This window comes from Stigmatopora argus, chromosome 1, assembly GCF_051989625.1.
Source record: "Stigmatopora argus isolate UIUO_Sarg chromosome 1, RoL_Sarg_1.0, whole genome shotgun sequence".
NCBI classification, from domain to species: Eukaryota; Metazoa; Chordata; class Actinopteri; order Syngnathiformes; family Syngnathidae; genus Stigmatopora; species Stigmatopora argus.
The window spans coordinates 25,119,521-25,138,351 of NC_135387.1; the positions used below are offsets into that span (position 1 = coordinate 25,119,521).

General features: G+C 41.9%; 1 protein-coding gene across 1 annotated transcript in view; it reads right to left on the minus strand.

Annotated features, from left to right (window-relative positions):
• Positions 1–2,898: 2,898 nt before the first annotated feature.
• LOC144083692 (voltage-gated delayed rectifier potassium channel KCNH8-like) overlaps positions 2,899–18,831 on the minus strand; it is a 19,779-nt gene continuing 3,846 nt past the window's right edge. The window contains exons 2-15 of the mRNA XM_077611711.1: positions 18,649–18,831; positions 17,696–17,827; positions 17,444–17,589; positions 16,019–16,277; positions 15,789–15,946; positions 15,248–15,455; positions 10,943–11,320; positions 10,667–10,866; positions 9,505–9,754; positions 8,529–8,743; positions 6,000–6,274; positions 4,702–4,814; positions 4,574–4,626; positions 2,899–4,503 (exon numbers count right to left, since the gene is read on the minus strand). The exon at positions 18,649–18,831 is cut by the window's right edge and continues 51 nt beyond it. Coding sequence (XP_077467837.1) covers positions 4,033–4,503; positions 4,574–4,626; positions 4,702–4,814; positions 6,000–6,274; positions 8,529–8,743; positions 9,505–9,754; positions 10,667–10,866; positions 10,943–11,320; positions 15,248–15,455; positions 15,789–15,946; positions 16,019–16,277; positions 17,444–17,589; positions 17,696–17,827; positions 18,649–18,831 — 3,041 coding nt within the window. The 3' untranslated portion in view covers positions 2,899–4,032. The remainder of the gene's footprint in view (positions 4,504–4,573; positions 4,627–4,701; positions 4,815–5,999; positions 6,275–8,528; positions 8,744–9,504; positions 9,755–10,666; positions 10,867–10,942; positions 11,321–15,247; positions 15,456–15,788; positions 15,947–16,018; positions 16,278–17,443; positions 17,590–17,695; positions 17,828–18,648) is intronic.

Consider the following 18,831-nt stretch of genomic DNA (forward strand, 5'->3'; position numbering starts at 1 on the left):
ATTTCAGGCAAATATTTATCTTGAGATACGAGACAAATTTTGATATACGAGCAGCCAGCGGACGTGAGATGCTGCTCATAAGAACATCATGGGCACTGTCTCTCTCCCAGCAACTCCCTCGTGTGATGTCTCTGGTCGCAACTCCCTCTTTGTAATGTCTCTGCGAGCACTGGGCGGAGCATTGCATTTTTTCAGTGTTTTTTTTCCCCGTGACTCAGTGCGAATGGTGTATAGTATATATGTATGTATATGTGTATATATACACATATACATATTTATATATATATATATATATATATATATATATATATGTATATATGTATATATATACATATATATATATATATATATATATATATATATATATATATATATATATATATATATATATATATATATATATATATATGTGTGTGTGTGGGGGTATATGTATATGAGTGATTGAAACCACTAACTAACTTTTACTCAGCTATAGTAATGTATTTTTGACATTTTACTCTCGTATATCAGGTAATGACTTGAAATGTATATACTGAACATAATTAAATTGTAAAAGTATGAAAAAGAGATTGATCATATGGCATTTGTCAGGATACATTACACAAATACATCCATTTTTCTCTGCATACCACCTGCCAAGGAGATGTGTAATTGTACATTTGAGTTCATACAGATTTTTATGCATTTAAGGGAATGAATTGCAGTATATCTCTATTGAAATAGAATTTACATAAATCAAGAGAATGCACAACTTAGTCATTTTAATGACTTCAAATATGTATTTACAGTGTAAACAGACATTTCATGTATTCTTTATTATTTATTCTACATCCCATCCACTGGTTAATATTGTAAATAATAGGATGTGCATGACATAAATGTATTGCTGTTTCATCAGAAGGGCTTTGCAGAAGCTTCCCCATGCAGACTTAATATGTATGCAGTATCACCGCTTCATTGTACAGACTGAATGCCTAAAATGGAAATAATGTTACAATTCTGAGTTATAATGATTAGGATTATTATCCAACTGCACAACAACTGTGGAGAAGCACACAAACCACAGGAAGCACCCATTTTCTTATACGTACTCCACATTAGAATACATTGGTATCTAAAGGATGGACTCTTTCTAAACAAAAATCTTCAATAAGATCAATGCTATTTGAAATAATCCATTCTTTATTAATTGTACAGTGATTCAAGTGACATTATGAGATAATTATTTTCATGCAAGTCGATATTAATCTGTTTAATGTAACTGGGTTAAAAATGAATGAGGGAAAGCAATCTGTACGTTTTCTGCAAAATGTTACTTTGCTTTTCAAATGACATTTCAAAGTCCAGAGAAGTCAAACCATTTGGCAATTGTGAGCCAGTTTTAACAAGTTAACAGAATACAGAATTCTAGACATGTATCTGGATACTGCCGATGATTTTTCTCCTTGGAATTTTCTCTTTCACTAAAAAAGCAAGCATAATAACTTGATGAAATGGAACTAGGCCAATTTTGGGGGGTTTCAACTAAAGAGCACTACATTGCCCCGCATTCAGGGCAAAAAGTGCAATGACCAGTCCGGCAGGAATTGTAGAAAAAAAGTAATACTTCTATCCTCCATCTCTTAACATTAATCAACTCCTTTTTCCAAAACCCAAACGGGTTCTACAAAAACCTAAAGCACACTTTGATCAAGAGGGTTGTGTATGCAATACAAAACGGAGCAATTTGCAGAAATACAGGCTGAGACTATCACGATACCTTCTCAGGTATTTAGTGGAGTATGTTTGCACTACACTGTCTTTTCCTCGTCTGCTTGATGATGAAATAAATGCACTACTTTTCGGATCTGTCGTCAGATTTTTCTTCCATCAAATATTTAACGCTGCAATGACACTGTGTGTCCACCAGACGGCAAAATGTGCTAGTGTAACAATAAAACAATAAGAAAAATACTATCTTAAAAAAACAGTATTTTTGAAGACATATACGAGTCGTACGGTGTTTGTAAGGTTTTTTGGGGGTTTGTAAGGGGAATCATAATCATTTATAAGGGCAGTTATCGGCAGAGGTTGACAGGTATGGTGTTTTCATATTAAAGCATTTAACCAATCACATTTCAGCCATTATTTGTTGCCAGGGTCAGAAATCTGCCTCAAGGCCTTGACAATCAGTTCTGCAGGCTTTGCTGCATTAAACAAGCGTCGATAAGCATTTTGCTTTAACCAATCAGAATTCGGCTTGGTGACACCAAGGCCTTCTCGCAGGCGTAGGGATACGTCATTGCCTTGTCGCAGGCGTAGGGATACGTCATTGCCTTGTCGCAGGCGTAGGGATACGTCATTGCCTTGTCGCAGGCGTAGGGATACGTAATCGCTTTCACCAACTATGATTGGCTAGTGATAGAGTGGACTAGCCAGAGCTAGCAAGCTGTATCTGTAGCAAGCTGCACAAGCAAATATATTGTTGTGTTGATTTAATAGCGGTTTTGTCAACCCGCAATGGCTGAAGGAGAAGAAATGGATTCATTTGTAGATTTACTGTCAAAGCCATTTTCAAGACGGACTTTTGAAGAAAAAAAAGCTGGACATCATTAAGAAGGGTCGGACAACTCCAAAGGAAGCCAGCCTGTCACAACCAGCAACGAACATTTTCAGCACTAAATCGAATAAAAACGTATGCCAGAAATACGTCAGGACAGGCTCGACTTTCAGCATTAGCTTCGATGGCGATAGAAAAGAAGGAGGAAAGAAAGGAGGATGGATATTGTGTACAGGTAAAAAGGATTTTTGGTGAGTAAAATATGGCTATATATATATATATATATATATATATATATATATAATATATTATATATTATATATTTATTATATATTTATTTATATATATATATATATATATATATATATATATATATATATAATCACTCATTAAATATCTTCATCAAGACCAAAATAGAACTCTTAACACTCCTGACAACAGGCTAAACAGGTCCAACAATTTGGTATAATTCATTACAACATTATTTTCTGACAAATTACAGCATCACCGTGGCCCCAGATCAGTGCGAATAAACAGATTAAAACAGTACAAAGTAAAATTTATAGGCTGAGATAAATAAAAATAAATACAGATATATCAATTTTCCACCAGATTAAAAAATTATACAAGAATGGGAAAAGAAAAACAAAAATAACAAAGGTAAAAACGACGCCATTATGTATATTAAGGGGACAGACCAATGTAAAATTAAGATGTGATACCCTGATTTGCCAAAAGAGGGAGACACAGGCTCTTGGGTCACCATAGGACCTTCAATAAGGAACTTTATGCTCTTGCTGTACAGTGTACATGCTTAGAAATTAAAACATTAATGTCATATTTTTTAGCAGTCCAATTCTTAATGTTACATATTGCATTAACAAGATATTGTTAGTTGATTTAACTGCAAAAAAAAAGTCTGTGTGTGTTGGAATACCTGAGGGAGAGCACACCAGCCCTATAATCGTCACACTTAATTATTTTTTTAACGTGAAAAGTGTTAGATTTTTTTTAATACCCAAACCGGGATCAATTATTTTACCATTGTTTACATTACTGAAATGCACCACTGGATTTACTATATATAAAGCTGTAAAAATACAGCAGGTGAATGATGATTGTCTCGTGAATTTGTGATTCTCTACTCGCATCAACCTTTACAACCAGATGTAAACGAGAAGGCGTGCATGAAATTATTTGCGTTCGTTATGTTTCCCAGAGCCTTAAATGTTCCTCTAATGGAAAACAATGCGAAATGAGTTTGATTGCCGGGATTCAATTGTTAGAGAAACCTCATTATGCAACAATCAAGCTGCCCTGATTCTATTATTGTTGTAGGAACCTCATTATCCAACCATCAAATTTAATTTAAAGCCATAAAACTTTTATTATCACATATTATGTCACCGCAGCAGAGACTACCGTTGCGCCAATAGATTTCCAATGGCAGTCTCAGGCCGTTTCCCCACATTTGGTCCGAAAATGGCTCACGGCTACCCCTCGTCCACAAAACTGACCTCGGTGGGGTGCTGTGCTCGGGGCCAATATTGGGACGAGCCCGGGTCAAGACTCTGCGAGGAGATAGAGGGGGACCAGGAGGGGATCGACATTAGGTTTTGCTCATGTGGAGAATTTTGAAGCGACGGTGGAGCTGAGCAAGGAGAGCCAGCTGAGAGGGGGATTTGTGAATCGGGACGGGAAAGGGGATCGAACTCCGTCGCCCTCCTGCAACAGTCCGATCCTTTCGTACCGAACGGGAAAGCTGACGTTTCGGTCATTGGGATGCGTCCATTGCCGTGCTGTGTAAAAATCGGTGGTGCCGGGGAGCAAGCGAGTGAGGAGACGATGCAAGGTGGGCTGATGGCCCTGGCTATCAACTGGTTGTGAAAAAGTGGTTTGAGTAGTCGAGTCATTTCTTGAAGGTCCTGGCTCACGTTGGTTACATGGTGAGAAAGAACTTTCATCTGGCCCGGCGATAGGAAGGGAAAATTCAAATTAATGTCAGGTTAGCAAGGTTGAGTGCAGCATTCTCACCTCTTGCTTTAGCTTTGCGATAGCCTTCATTGTGTCGCTATCATCGCCATCCTCTGTGCATGGCAAGAACAGGCAAAAAGACATCATTGATAATGAAAAACGCGTTCAAAAACAAGGATTTAGGTTACCTGGGATTGAATCCGAGCTGGATACGGAGCGCTGTGTCGTACTGGAATGAGGAAAGTCAAACTTTGTGTCTTGAGTAGTACTTTTGTTGTCCATTTCAACGCCATCTACCAAGCTGATGCACATGTGAGAAAAGAAATAGGGAATCAGAGAGCATAAACATCACTAATGGTGCATCGTGGGTGCTATTAATGATTGTCTGTCTCTGTGTGACTGGCGACCAGCGTGTGCGGTCGTTTGGTCGCCGGTCTTTTGGTCGCCGTCTTTTGGTCGCCGTCTTTTGTGTGCCGGACTTTTGGTCGCCCGGACCCAAACAACAGGCGACCAAAAGACCGGCGACAAAACAATGTAAAACAACACGGTCTACGCATCAATAAAAGCCAACAATGGCCCTGAGCAGTTTCACTGAGCGGACGTGTGAGTGTATAAGAGTTTGTATGTACATGAGTTGTCCCCTTAGGAAGGGACGTCAGTCAGGGTCTTAACAAGTTCTCCAACAAAACACAAAAGTACGGGAAATTTGGAGCTTTTCTTTAGCCTAATAATTAATAGGGCATTAAGTATGACTAAATAATAATTCGCAGTTTCTATTTAGGGAATTTGACCAACGATTTAAATGGTAATTATCAATAACCTTCCGGGCGACCAAAAGACCGGTGACCAAACGACCGAGTACCGGCGACCAGTTTAGGGTCCGCGTCCCAGATAAGAATAAGCATTGTAGAACATGAATGAAAGCATAGACATCTACGATAAAAGATCTAAGTAGAGTAACTCTTCTCCATTTCCTGTACTGGTTATCCTCACAAGGGTAATGGGGGGTGATGGAGCCTATCCCATTTGACTTTGAGCTCCAGGCAGGGGACACCCTAAATTGTTGGGCAGCCAATCACAGGGCACAAGGACACAAAGGACAACCAATCATAGCGATGGGCAATTTTGAGTGTTCAACCAGCCTAACCTGCATGTTTTTGGAATGTGGGAGCAAACTGGAGTACCCAGAGAAAACCCACACAAGCCCAGGAAGAACATGCAAACTCCATACAGTGAGGACCCAACTGAGATCGAACCCTCAACCTCAGAACTGTGAACCCAACACGTTAAAAAATAGCCGAACAAACCCTCTCACTTGCGATAAAAGTGTCGGTATTGACAGATAAAAGAGCTACACAACATCCTGATTAGTTCGTGACCCCGTGATGTAATATTGACCGTGCACTTTGATGGATTCTGTAAGAAGCCGCCGCGTGCCGCTGAGTGCGAATGAACACACGCTGTCAAGACACAAATGGCTTCCTACCGAGGACTGAGCTCCGGCTGCAGGCAGCTGAAGCTCACCGCGGGAATCTGGAGACCGGCGGGCCGAGCGTGATCACCCGCTGGTCTGAAGGGTCTCGGCGGGAGCAGCGGGGAACGCAAAGGGGAGCGTAGGGGCGAGCGCAGGCCTCGGCCCAGCCTGCCCGCGGGCGCCATCTTCGGGAGAGGTGAGTGTTCCTCCTCAGAGTTGGACCCTTCTTCATCTTCTTTGATGGACGGAAGTTTCTTCACAAGACCTCCGTTGCTCTCGCAGTCGGCCTGACGTCGGGAAAAAAAAACACCTTAAAGGACGGTTGTGCTTGACGGAACGTTAAACTACGACACCCCCGAGTAAACATGGTTCATGGTTCCCATTCACCGCAACTGAGTTTCATTCACTTTATTGACGTGTTCATGAGTTCTCCCATTAAGAACCGAGCACCATTCACTCCTCTACTTTGAATCTGTGAAGGGAATAATAATTCTCTCCTCTCTTCCAGCACCCTCCAATTCCTTTCCCCAGCTCTTGAATCTTCTCCATCCAGTCCACGTGCTGGTATTTTTAGATCACAGAGGTTTAATTTTAGCTGAGGTTTTGCTCGGGGGGAAGGGGGGAGTAGAGGGGGCGGCTGTTTGGGATATTTCATTCTGTGTCTATTCTGCACGTGCCACTGCAAGCGCGCTGAGCAAATGTGTATCGCTGCAAGTGTCTGTTAGACCATCGGAATGTGCAAATGTGAGCACAAACATGACTATTTGTGGGCCAGTGTATGCAAATGCCTGCCATGTGCATGCGTATTTGTGTGTAAACAAGAGTAAAACTCTCGTCGATATTCCCCCTTCGTGCCCCGCGAGCTCTTTTCATGTTTACAATAGATTAAAGCAGCTCATCAGCATGTCATTTTCATTCTATTATTATCCAGCCAAGGGTGACCCCTCCCCTGTCACTCTGAGAGGTCTATATTTAGACCCACGCTGAAAGGGGGGATGCGCTACTGCAAGTGGAGAAAAACTACAAGCACGTGCGTGCGTGCATTGAGTCACCTGGGATGAGCGAAAAAAGGGTCAAAGCAACGTATGTGTGCAACAGCTAAGTTTATTTGGAAGTGTCTGCCAAAGAGACCGGCTGTGTTTAGCTTTTGTTTTTAACTGTTGGCTGTGAGTCAAGCACAAGACTTGTCTTGTTTGTGCTAAATCCAGATGGCTGCTGTTTTTTTTTTTTTGCCTTTTTATTTAATAGTGTATGTTGCCTTCCCTGGACAAAGGTGCAAAATTTTGTGATGAGAGTAAGGATGTGACAAAAATGAGTTGAATATTAAAATACAAATGGACACAAGTCAAGATTTGTGTCTTGGATTTTCTTTCAGGCGTTTCGAACAGTGGATTATTTCATCTCAGAAGTAAAAGCAGATGCTTGGAAAATGCCCATTTGATTGGCAATTCACTGAAGTCATTGATTGGCATTTCATTCAAGTCATTAAGAGTTCGTTGTCGGTCAAAAATTACAATTTAGAAATATAATTTTAATCTATTCAGGTAATGTACCAAATAGACAGGGCGCTTTATAATCCAGTGTGCTTTATATATGGAAAAAAATTACAATGTGTCATTCATTGAGGGTGCGCCTTATAATGCAGTGCGCCTTATAGTCGGGAAAATACGGTAATTCAGGCATATGGGCTTTAAATATATTGTTATCAAACCTTTTGAATGCAGAAGCAGACATGTTTTAATCCCTTTATTTTCCACCTACACTTGTGACCTATTTAATGGGAAGGGACTAAAATTAAATGACAGAACATATCTATTTATCCCTCATTGCTCACTTGCACTGATTTTGTGTGCATGCCCACAGACAAAGAAGGACTAACCAATGCTACCATTTGAAGTAACACTTTGTCTCTTTTTTTAATCACTTTTATGGGATTTCCTATTTTCTCATAATTCTTTTTTTGAAAAGCAGTACTACATTATGAAGCAAATTTATGAAGGCAATGCTTGGGAGACTTTGGGATTTGTAGTATATCAGGATACTTTGTATTTGTGGCATTCCTGTTGAAAGGTTCGACATTGTACCATTATTTGTTATGTTCATTTCAAAAAGAGCTTTTAGATCCCTGACATTTAAGATATGGGTCCATTCAAATACAGTGTACGGTGTATACTGCATATACATATTACATACACATGCATAAATAATAAATATACACAGCCAGGTTGAGCCAACCCCTCCCATCTCCCTTTGATTAGCTACGATAATTGTGGATTCCAATTTTAAAAAAATATGCAAACTAACATAAGAAGCAGGACCAAGAGTGACAGACTCATCTTCCAAGATAATCATAGAAAATGTATCTTACTTCACAGAGAGCCCTGTGGAATATTGCTTCCTAAAACAGATGCAAAACTTGCCAAAGGCAAACGCCATCTGTTTGGGGAACATCTTGGGGACCCGAAGGGGGGTCTGCAGTGTGTGATTTGTTTATTCCCTCACATATCGTTTCCCAGTGTGGACCCATCGACATCACTGTACCTCCACGCTGTGTCCTTCCCTCAGGTTGTATGTTAAGTCGTGTTGGATCTCCGTGAGGAACTTCTGGGTGTAGTCAGAGTAAAGAGAGAGAACCTCGCGGAGCCCTTTAAGGCTGATATACTGCAGGTCACAGTAAGTTAGAGCCTTCACGCAGGCGTTGGTCTTAATAACTTCTTCCTGTGTAAGACAGTCCGAGCCAATCAAGTCGCCTCTTCCTAGAACGGGAGTAGAAAAATACCTGTAGTTAAAAGTGTAAGTGTTGCTTTACTGATTCGTAGGAGTGATGTGATGGCATTGATATTCTTCAGGGAAGAATGAATGAAGATGGAATTTTTAAGGTGTGATGAAGTTCACTTTGTTGCACCATTTTCGCTATTTTTCTGCATCACATCCCTTCTGCTGAGCTGTAAATCCAAAGCAGGGCTGCCAAAGCAATTTGCACTCATGTAACTGTGTCTCCTGGAGAAGAACAACACACCTCTTGTGAATTGGCGTGTGTGTGTGTGTGTGTGTGTGTGTGTGTGTGTGTGTGTGTGTGTGTGTGTGTGTGTGTGTATGTGTGTGTGCTTGTGAGAGAGAGAAAGGGTATGCATTGAATGGGGGAAGATACTTAGGCCAAAATGCTAATGAGGGTAGTGCTCAATTCATTATTTACATGGGGAAGATCATTAATACAACTAGCTATTTTGCGTCAATCGGGGCCAAATACAGGATTGTTAGTCTTTATTTGGTCTGTTTTAACAATTCTCTGGTTGGAGTGTGAGTGTCGTGTTGCAAAACTTGGCAGGTGAGAGTCTTTTTGCCTGGCATTTAGGTTTCAGTGATACAATTTAAAATGTTGGCTGTTAACAGTGGCTATTTCATGCATAGGATACCTTTTAACCAGTGTCGCTGTCCAGGGTGCTGAACGTCGGTGTGTTGTTTGTGGGATTGGGGCCGTTAAGCAGAGCAAAAGTTGTTGTTGTTTTTTTCTTACCCAGAATGGCGAGAACAGTGTTGTCCTTCAACACTTCCATGGAGCCGGAGCACACAAAGTAGATGGCTGGTAGGGCATCGCCCTGACGGATTAGGAATTCCCCTGGTGCACAGAAGGACGTCTTAATGATTAGGGAAAGGGAGCGCAGACATCCTCTGCTGGCTGACTCAAAAAGTGGCAGCTGCAGCAACTCCTTATTAAGGTGCATGGCAATGTCAGCCCTCAGCTCATCTGGGAAGTCCTTCAGCAACTGTGGAGAGGAAACGGAGGAAAAACGTGCATGGGGGGAAAAAAGCCTAAACGGAAGGTGAATGCAAAGCGTAAACATCAGTACTAAAACGATGGATGGCAGAAGACTATACCAATCAATCCATTTCTTTTATAGTGGTAATCCTGTACTTGGTATCAATATTTGACCACACACATGAGTTGGGGACAATCCTTTGATTTGAATGTCAAATGTGTACTTGAACTCTATAAATGTTAGATACTGAAAAAGGGACAGAATAGCGTGTGCGGTCGATTGGTCGCCGGTCTTTTGGTCGCCGTCTTTTGGTCGCGGTCTTTTGGTCGCCGGTCTTTTGGTCGCCCGTTGTCGCGGTCCGGGCGACCAAAAGACCGGCGACCAAAAGACCGACGACCAAAAGACCGGCGCCCAAAGGACCGACGACCAAAAGACCGGCGACAAAACGAGGTAAAACAACACGGTCTACGCATCAATAAAAGCCAACAATGGCCATGAGCAGTTTCACTGAGCCGACGTGTGAGTGTATAAGAGTTTGTAAGTACATGTGTTGTCCCTTTAAGTAGCTACGTCAGTCAGGGTCTTAACAGGTTCTCCAACAAAAAACAATAAAAGTCCGGGAAATTTGGAGCTTTTCTTTAGCCTAATAATTACTAGGGCATTAAGTATGACTAAATACTAATTCGCAGTTTGTATTTAGGGAATTTGAGCAACGATTTAAATGGTAATTATCAATAACCTTCCGGGCGACCAAAAGACCGGCGACCAAAAGACCGGCGACCAAAAGATCGGCGACCAAAAGACCGGCGACCAATCGACCATGTACCCAGAATAGTGTAGTGCAGAGTTTTAACCGTTCTTGGAAACTTTTTGACTGATTAATCACAGCGAGACCTGATTTAAACGCAGTGCTCGTACCTCACTGACGTCGATACCGTTGTTGACCGACCAAGTTGTCTGGAAACACTCCATCATACGCTGCTCGAGGGCTTTGGGCAGCCGGTGCACTCGGATGAAGTCCTTCAAATCCTTGGTGCGGGTTTGGTATAGGGAGCGTCGGGAGTACATCCTCTGGATGATGGCAGTCACGTTACCAAATACTACGGCGTGCATTAATGCTACAGAGAAGACAAAAGAAACCGTAACGTCGGCGAACGAACATTTCCTATCTGTCCATCGTCAGGCTTCGCACACCTCCAATCAGCATGGTGCAGATGGAGAAGATCTTCTCAGAGTCCGTATTTGCCGAAACATTGCCAAAGCCCACGCTGGTCAGACTGCTCAGGGCAAAGTAAAGCGATGTCACGTAGGAGCTCCGCACGGACGGACCGCCGCTCAGCGCCATGCCCGCGACGCCTGGCGATCTCGCACGAGACCTGCTGCTGTTCCACTGGGACGTGCCAAACAAAGCATCTCCGTTCGTTGGCTCCAAGCCAGAACTGTTCCACTGACTGGAGTTAACGAGTTCCGATGCCGCGGGGCCTTGAGGTGAATCAGACGCACCCAGTAGGGAGGTCAGTGGCGCCAAGAAATATGGCGTGCCCACACGTTTGGCCAGTTCGTGAAGCCAGCCTGTTTGGGGGAGAGGGTTCAAGTTTAATGGAAAATTCTACACTAAGCCACATTGTAAACCAGTTGATGGATTTACTGTCAACAATGTGTGTAGTCTCTGCCATGACTGTCAGGATTGGTGGTTTACTGATTTGTCTTTGTTTTCAATTTTTCAGGGTTTGCTCAAGGCTTGCTTTGGTGAATTGTTATTACCGCACAATGTCACATATGGTCATGTTTCATCACTAATCATGGTGTGCTTTTCAGTGTGTGCGCCCTTGCAGTGACTTGTGTAATTGACTCACTGGCTGCCTTGAATGATGTTCAATCCATTTGAACTTTATTGGATTTTTTCATGAACTTGTAAGGTCTTCATGTAGAAAAAAAAAGAGAAACTCATAGAACAATTCAGATTGGATTTTTTGTTTTCTTATAAAACAACGGTATTTCCGTGGAGCTTGCGTTTTTGCGAGAATTTGCGCGTTCTCGCCCCATGACCAATGTTCCCTCTAAGCTGCGTGCGTGTGCAATTGCGCACTAGTATTGTGTTCTCTGCGCACAGCAAACATATGCAGCGCACAAAATAAAATCCAACGTGAATTGTCAAAAAAAATGAACACATTAAAAAATATTTCTTTGCCAATTTGCAACACAACTCAGAGACTGGCAGCCTGTCATGGATAAATGACAACAAACAGTAATTACAAATAAAATTATGACTAACATTGTGTCTAGCCAATGATATGATACGGTTCACGTCACGTGTGTTTACTTCCGCAGCAGGAATAAATGTTAAGGACATTGATTGGCTGCGTTAATTACACGTTTAGCGTAGGTGCATGTGTTTTGCAAATTAGCGTATAGCTAACGGTTCGTTAGAGCTGCTACCAAGCCTTGATTATGGCAAAACCACTGGGCTGTGGCAGAGCCACTCAACAAGCCAAAGTAAAAAAGAAATGGGATTCTTTTAAAATGGAATAGCTCTCGGAGTATGTACAAAGAGAAGAACAAGCGGTGAAATTGGGCGAGAAAGGTCTGCTCTGTAAAACATGCAGCAAAGCTAAAGTTGTAAGCGAGTTTTCCGATGGAAAAATATTGCATATAAATGGAAGTTTCACTATCTCAAGTGACACATTCAGCAGAAAAGTCATTTGAATGAGAATAAGTAGGACAGACGTGAAATTTATGGTAAAATTTGGTCAGATTTGTGCATGTTCTAGTGCCATTTTTAAGACGTTTTATTCATAGATATTAATAATTACATTTTATTATGACTAGATCATTTATGGATAGTATACATGCACCTGCTTATGGCAGGTGTGATACTGGTGTGTCCCCATAGTGAGCACTTATGCTGTTGCTCACACTGGTCCTCTGTGTGCTCAGGGAGGTTGTGTGTATGCCCAGACATGTGAAAAATTAGAGTGAACATTGCCCATGACCAAACTAAACTTCTCCACTTTTCTGTAATTAAACCATTACATGGGGCATCTAGGGTCCTTATACCTAACACTGGCCTTCAATTTGAAGTTCACATTTTGAAGCTCTTAAACATTATTTTTGAAAGGCCAGAAACAGACCGGAAAAAGAAAAAAATAGGTTTTACATGTTTGTTGTTGTTTCTGTTGATTTAAAACCTAACACACACGATTTCCCACTCACTAAAACACACAGACAACTACAACACAAAGGGCCAATTTAGGCGTTCATGGAAAAACGGCCATGTGCCAGGCCAGCTGCCGTTGCCCCCTGAACCAAGTGGATGATCCCGAAAGCCATATGGTATGGAGCATGACTCATTTTTCTCCACCCACACTCCTGGCTTCCTCACCTCCACAACCACTGTGACAGATTCATCATTTTGATAATATACCACTGGAACAAATCCCTTCTGGGTAACCTCAAAACCTCTAAAATACTGGTGTCCAACCAAATACAGGCTGGATGCAAGATTTCCTTCCAACCAATCTGTTCTCTTGTAAGTGTAATCAGTTGATTGTGGTCTTTAAATCTCATTGTACTTATATTATGACAATAAAGGCATTCAATTCAATGCAAGGTGCTGCCTGTTTCAGAAAATGTATTGTTTAAACTGTCTGCTCTGTATTCGTTGGAACAAAATCCAGGATCCTCTTGGCCCTTTGTGGAATTGATTTGGATCCTGCCATCAAACAATGCTCACACAATTTAGAAATCTTCACAACTCTTATAGTCATCCAACATCCATTTTGTCGAAAGCCTCAAAAGTATCCCATAAGGCAAATACACTGAACAGTGGAAATAGTGCTTGCTTGGTGGAGCCCAGGGATAGATTATCTAGAACACATGTGTCAAAGTGGCGGCCCGGGGGCCAAATCTGGCCCGCCGCATCATTTTGTGCGGCCCGGGAAAGTAAATCATGAGTGCCGACTTTCTGTTTTAGGATCAAATTAAAATGAAGAGTACAGATGTATATTACATTTCCTGATTTTCCCCCTTATAAATCAATAATTGTAATTTTTTAATCCATTTTTTCTGTGTTTTTAGTTCAAAAATCCTTTTGTAAAATCTAAAAATATATTTAAAAAAAGCTAAAATAAACATTGTTTTAGATTTATAAAAAACTGAATATTCAGGGCTTTTAATCCAGTTCTTTTAATCCATTTATAAAAAAAAAAAATCTAAATATTATATCTAAACTGGTCCGGCCCACGTCAAATCGAGTTGACGTTAACGCGGCTCGCGAACCAACCCGAGTCTGACACCCCTGATCTAGAAGGAACACTGGTACAACACTCCAGATTGAGAAAAAGGTTTAAAGGTAAATCTAACATTTCCTAGTGTGCTGTAGTTAAAAAAAATAAAAAAGAAACCTCTCTCACTGACACCATGAGAAATGAACCAACCTAGTAGGCTAAAAACCCAGACTCCCAACACAAAGCAGCACTTAATGCATCACGGTATGAGGCTTACTTTTATTATTATTTATTGTTATGTTATTGTATCTTATGGAAATGTATACAACCTACTATCCTACTCAGCCTGTACCACAGCACTTAGTATAAAATTTGCTTTAATGTCCTGCCATACAGGGCTAGCTGGAATCCATTACACAAGCAACACAACAAAAACAAAAAATCAACCCCCCTCTTATTCCTCATTTCTGGCCTGAAATAATGTGACCAAGAATAACAGGTAATGTCACAAGCGTTTCACGGCATTGTTGTTATTTGCAGTACACACTGTAGGAGGTGAGACAGATCGCTATAATAATTTCTCACAAATGCTCAATGAGATCAGATTTCTGCTGGAATTTAAGCTTGCACTTAACAGTTTCCGTATTTTCTCGCATATTAGCCGCCCCTGCGTATAAGCCGTACCCTTAAAATTGCCGTAAAATCGTTGAATTTGACAATTTCTCCCGTATAAGACGTGACCTGATTCACAATTTTATCCTCCATATTCATTGTTTTAATAGGGAGTGAAAATGTGTTACTTTGAAGGGAAAATCTTAAGAAAAATCATCACACGTGGTATTTCTGAGATATTGTATAAATCAAAAGTCTGCTGGATTTGACATTCCGAAAGGGTGTTGCCTGCACGTAGACAAATTCAAAAAGGAAGTCACGTGAGCAGTACAACCAGGAAGTGTATCCGTAGGGGTCTCGTTTGTCATCCCTAGGTAAGATGGCGGCGCCCTGAGCGAGCAATAGCAGGCACAAGTAAGTAAGTTTTTTCACGTTTTATGCAAGATACGTTTTTTTTTTCTCTACTTTGAAATAAATGACCGTATCGGCCGCATTGTCTTGCGTTATGGCGTTTCGTGCATGTCAAATCTAATTTGTGCGCTTATAAGCCTTACCCCCGATGGAATCATCATTAATTTGAGCGACAAATACGGCGTGTATGCGAAGAAATGTAGTTTATGTGAAAACAAGTATCCTGATCCTGTGAAAGAAAGTCACAAACCTATATCCCAGGACGCCAGGCTGTTACTTTCAATCTCACTGCGGCCGATGAAGTACCAGACGCACGCCATCCAGTGAGCTAGCAGGGCAAAAGTAGACATGAGAAGGGTGAGGACCACGGCGCTGTACTGGGAGTAGCGGTCCAGCTTCTGCAGAAGTCTCAAAAGGCGCAGAAGACGGACCGTCTTCAACAGGTGGACGCCAAAGTTCTGGGTGACGAAAGGAACCACATGGAAGTTATTGATCAATTTCATTCATTAATTTTTTTTCATAGACCCTCACAAGTTGGCCAATTTCACTTAAAACATTTTTTGTACTCCAAATTATGTGTCAGGGAAAATAATTAAAAGGTTTTCTATTAGATGACAAAATATACAGTTAACTGCTTTTAATAGAGTAATAATTTATCAGCTAAACAGGCCCAGATTACACACTTAGCAAGTAGATTTGTGAGTGAAATGTTTCAAGATATGCATTTTTTGGATTTCTGTTTTCCAGTGGGGGTTGTCACAATCATGGTCGGGAAAGACTGTTAGACTCACCACACTGATATTGAAAGCATAGAGGAGGTCGAAGGGCAAAGCAGCAATCAGGTCCACAAACAGCCAGGATGTGACATAATGAATGCAAATGGAGCGGGCGTCGTACACCACCTGACCAGATGTGCTCACGTAGGTGGTTCGGAAATTTAGCACGATATCTAAAACAACAAAAGTGGTAATCAAATTGGTAACAAAAAATGAAATGAATGTAACTGAAGTTTCATCCTTACCAATCATGAAGAGAATTTCTACCAAGATGTCACTGACACTGGGCGGGCTTCTTGCTGTTGAAGCGCCATCCTCTCGCACCTCGACTGCCGTGAAGCAGACATTGTAGGGAACCGTGACGGCAACGTAAAAAGTCGCCAGCAAAATCAGCCAATCCCAACCAGCTTTAAAGGCGCCATAATGGAGAAGGATAAAGCGGGACCTCTGGATATCTGCCACTTTGTACTCAGGTACCGGGTTTGCGTTGGCTCCCAAAACACTCTTGATGAGAAAAAAGGAGAAACAACCATGTTAGTCAGTGACTGAGCCGCGACTGACGAAGTAACTCTCAAAAAACAGAGGTGGGAGTAAGTGACATAGTGGATAATCTTCCAATTTTATTCTAGATTACCGTACAAAGATTAAACAAGGAAAAAAGGAGGGAGTGCATATGGGTAGATGTTTGTGAATATTGAAAGAGTGACTAGAAGTGAGGAGAGAGAAATTTCAGGGATGGTAATGATTTGTTAACAAGCGTACTTGGGTACTCGGACGTTTCGTCGAAAGACGTTTGGTCCGCGGACGTTTGGTCGACCGGACGTTTGGTCGACCGGACGTTTGGTCGACCGGACGTTTGGTCGGCTGGACGTTTGGTAGAACGGGACTTTTGGTAGAAAGGATGTTTGGTAGAACGGACGTTTGGTAGAACGGACGTTTGGTAGAACGGACGTTTGGTAGAACGGACGTTTGGTGGAACGGACGTTTGGTAGAACGGACGTTTGGTAGAACGGACGTTTGGACGCCGGGTTGTTACTGTTGAAACCAGCTCTCAAAATTATAATCATGAGAGAGAGAGAGAGAGTTTAATATCTAAATATCTAATATCAAAATATCAACAGTAAACTCTTATAATTTGACAGCGAGCGAACCCGGCGACCAAACGTCCGTTCTACCAAACGTCCATTCTACCAAACATCCGTTCTACCAAACGTCTGTTCTACCAAACGTCCGGTCGACCAAACGTCCGGTCGACCAAACGTCCGGTCGACCAAACGTCCGGTCGACCAAACGTCCAGTCGACCAAACGTCCGGTCGACCAAACGTCCGGTCGACCAAACGTCCGGTCGACCAAACGTCCAGGGACCAAGCGTCCGGGGACCAAACGTCTTTTGACGAAACGTCCGGTCACGGCATACTTGAAGTCATTTGATTAGAGAAATATAGCAATTGCAGATTCTTAAAAACATACACCTTTAATTGTAAACAGCTAAGACTTATCATCCCGTTCACGTCAAATCGAGTCTCATGAATAGCAAGTCAAATCAGTTGTTTTAAGTTTTACCCGAGAAAAACCAAAAATCCAGAATTGGTGATTTAAGGTCTGATGTGAGGGAGGTTATGCTACGATACCTCCCCCAAATCGGATCAGCAACATCACCATTTCTCACATTGTTGATGTTGAGTTTGCTCTTGGTTTTATCTTGCTTCTGGAGATGTCCAGAAAGCTGGTAAAGGACAGCGCGACTTCGGCGGCGGTCCGTACTAAAGCCCGCTGGGCGGTCGACCTGGTGTACCTCCAGTCCTGTTTTGGCATCTTAAAAGGAGAAACCAGTAAGGGATTCCGATTAGTATAAGACTGTGGTGCATCTGTTGGACATTTTATTCCATCTCTTCAGATGTTTCACTGTTCCTTAGCTCACCAGACTCAGATACATTGCCAAGGTCGAGGTCCTTGTTCTCTGTGATGTCCTTATGCGAGACTAGGAACAAAACCACCTCGCTTTTCTCGTTCTTTATGGGCACAATGTCCAGCAGGCACCAAAACTTGGAACCTTTTGGAGAAGTAAAATTGATATAAAAGTCTACACACCAGCGTTCAGCCACATTTTCATACACAAAGCAATAATAAAAAAAATCAAAGTGGTATATCGAATAGTAAGAGTCATATTCTGTTCTGTCAGATCTTAATCCCCTCCCCAAATCCAGTTCCATCAGTCCCCAGCTGTTGCAATCCTACTTATAGCTAGGTAGCGATACTCGGACGTTTCGTCGAAAGACGTTTGGTCCCCGGACGTTTGGTCGACCGGACGTTTGGTCGACCGGATGTTTGGTAGAACGGACGTTTGGTCGAACGGACGTTTGGTCGCCAGGTTGTTACTGTTGAAACCAGCTCTCAAAATTATAATCATGAGAGAGAGAGTTTAATATCAAAATATCTAATATCAAAATATCAACAGTAAACTCTCACAATTTGACAGCGAGTGAACCCGGCGACCAAACGTCCGTTCTACCAAACGTCCGTTCTACCAAACGTCCGTTCTACCAAACGTCCGTTCTACCAAACGTCCGGTCGACCAAACGTCCGGGGACCAAACGTCCGTTCGACCAAACGTCCGGGGACCAAACGTCTTTCGACGAAACGTCTGGTCACGCTAGGTAGCATATATACAGTAGTAGCACGCACAGAGGGAGCCCGTATGTTTGTTACACCATTCTTAATTTATGATGGGTTCTACGCTATATTGAAGTATGCTGTTCTCAATGATTTTTTTTCATAATACAGACTCAAAAAAACCAGACCAATGTCTTCACTTTTTCCTTAGTGTCTCTGATGTTGAACTCATTAAATATGTTCTTCTTCACCAGCTCTTACCACTCTTCTTGTACAGGATGATTTCAGTCTTGAACTCCCGCCGCTCATCCAGAGCTCTCTGCATCTGCGAAGTGAGGTGGTCGCTGGTTTCACCGCCGTATAGGAAGGTACACATACAACTCCTCTGCATTAGCTCAGCGCGGGCAAAGCCGGTCAGTTCGCAGAAGCCATCGGAGCAGTAGA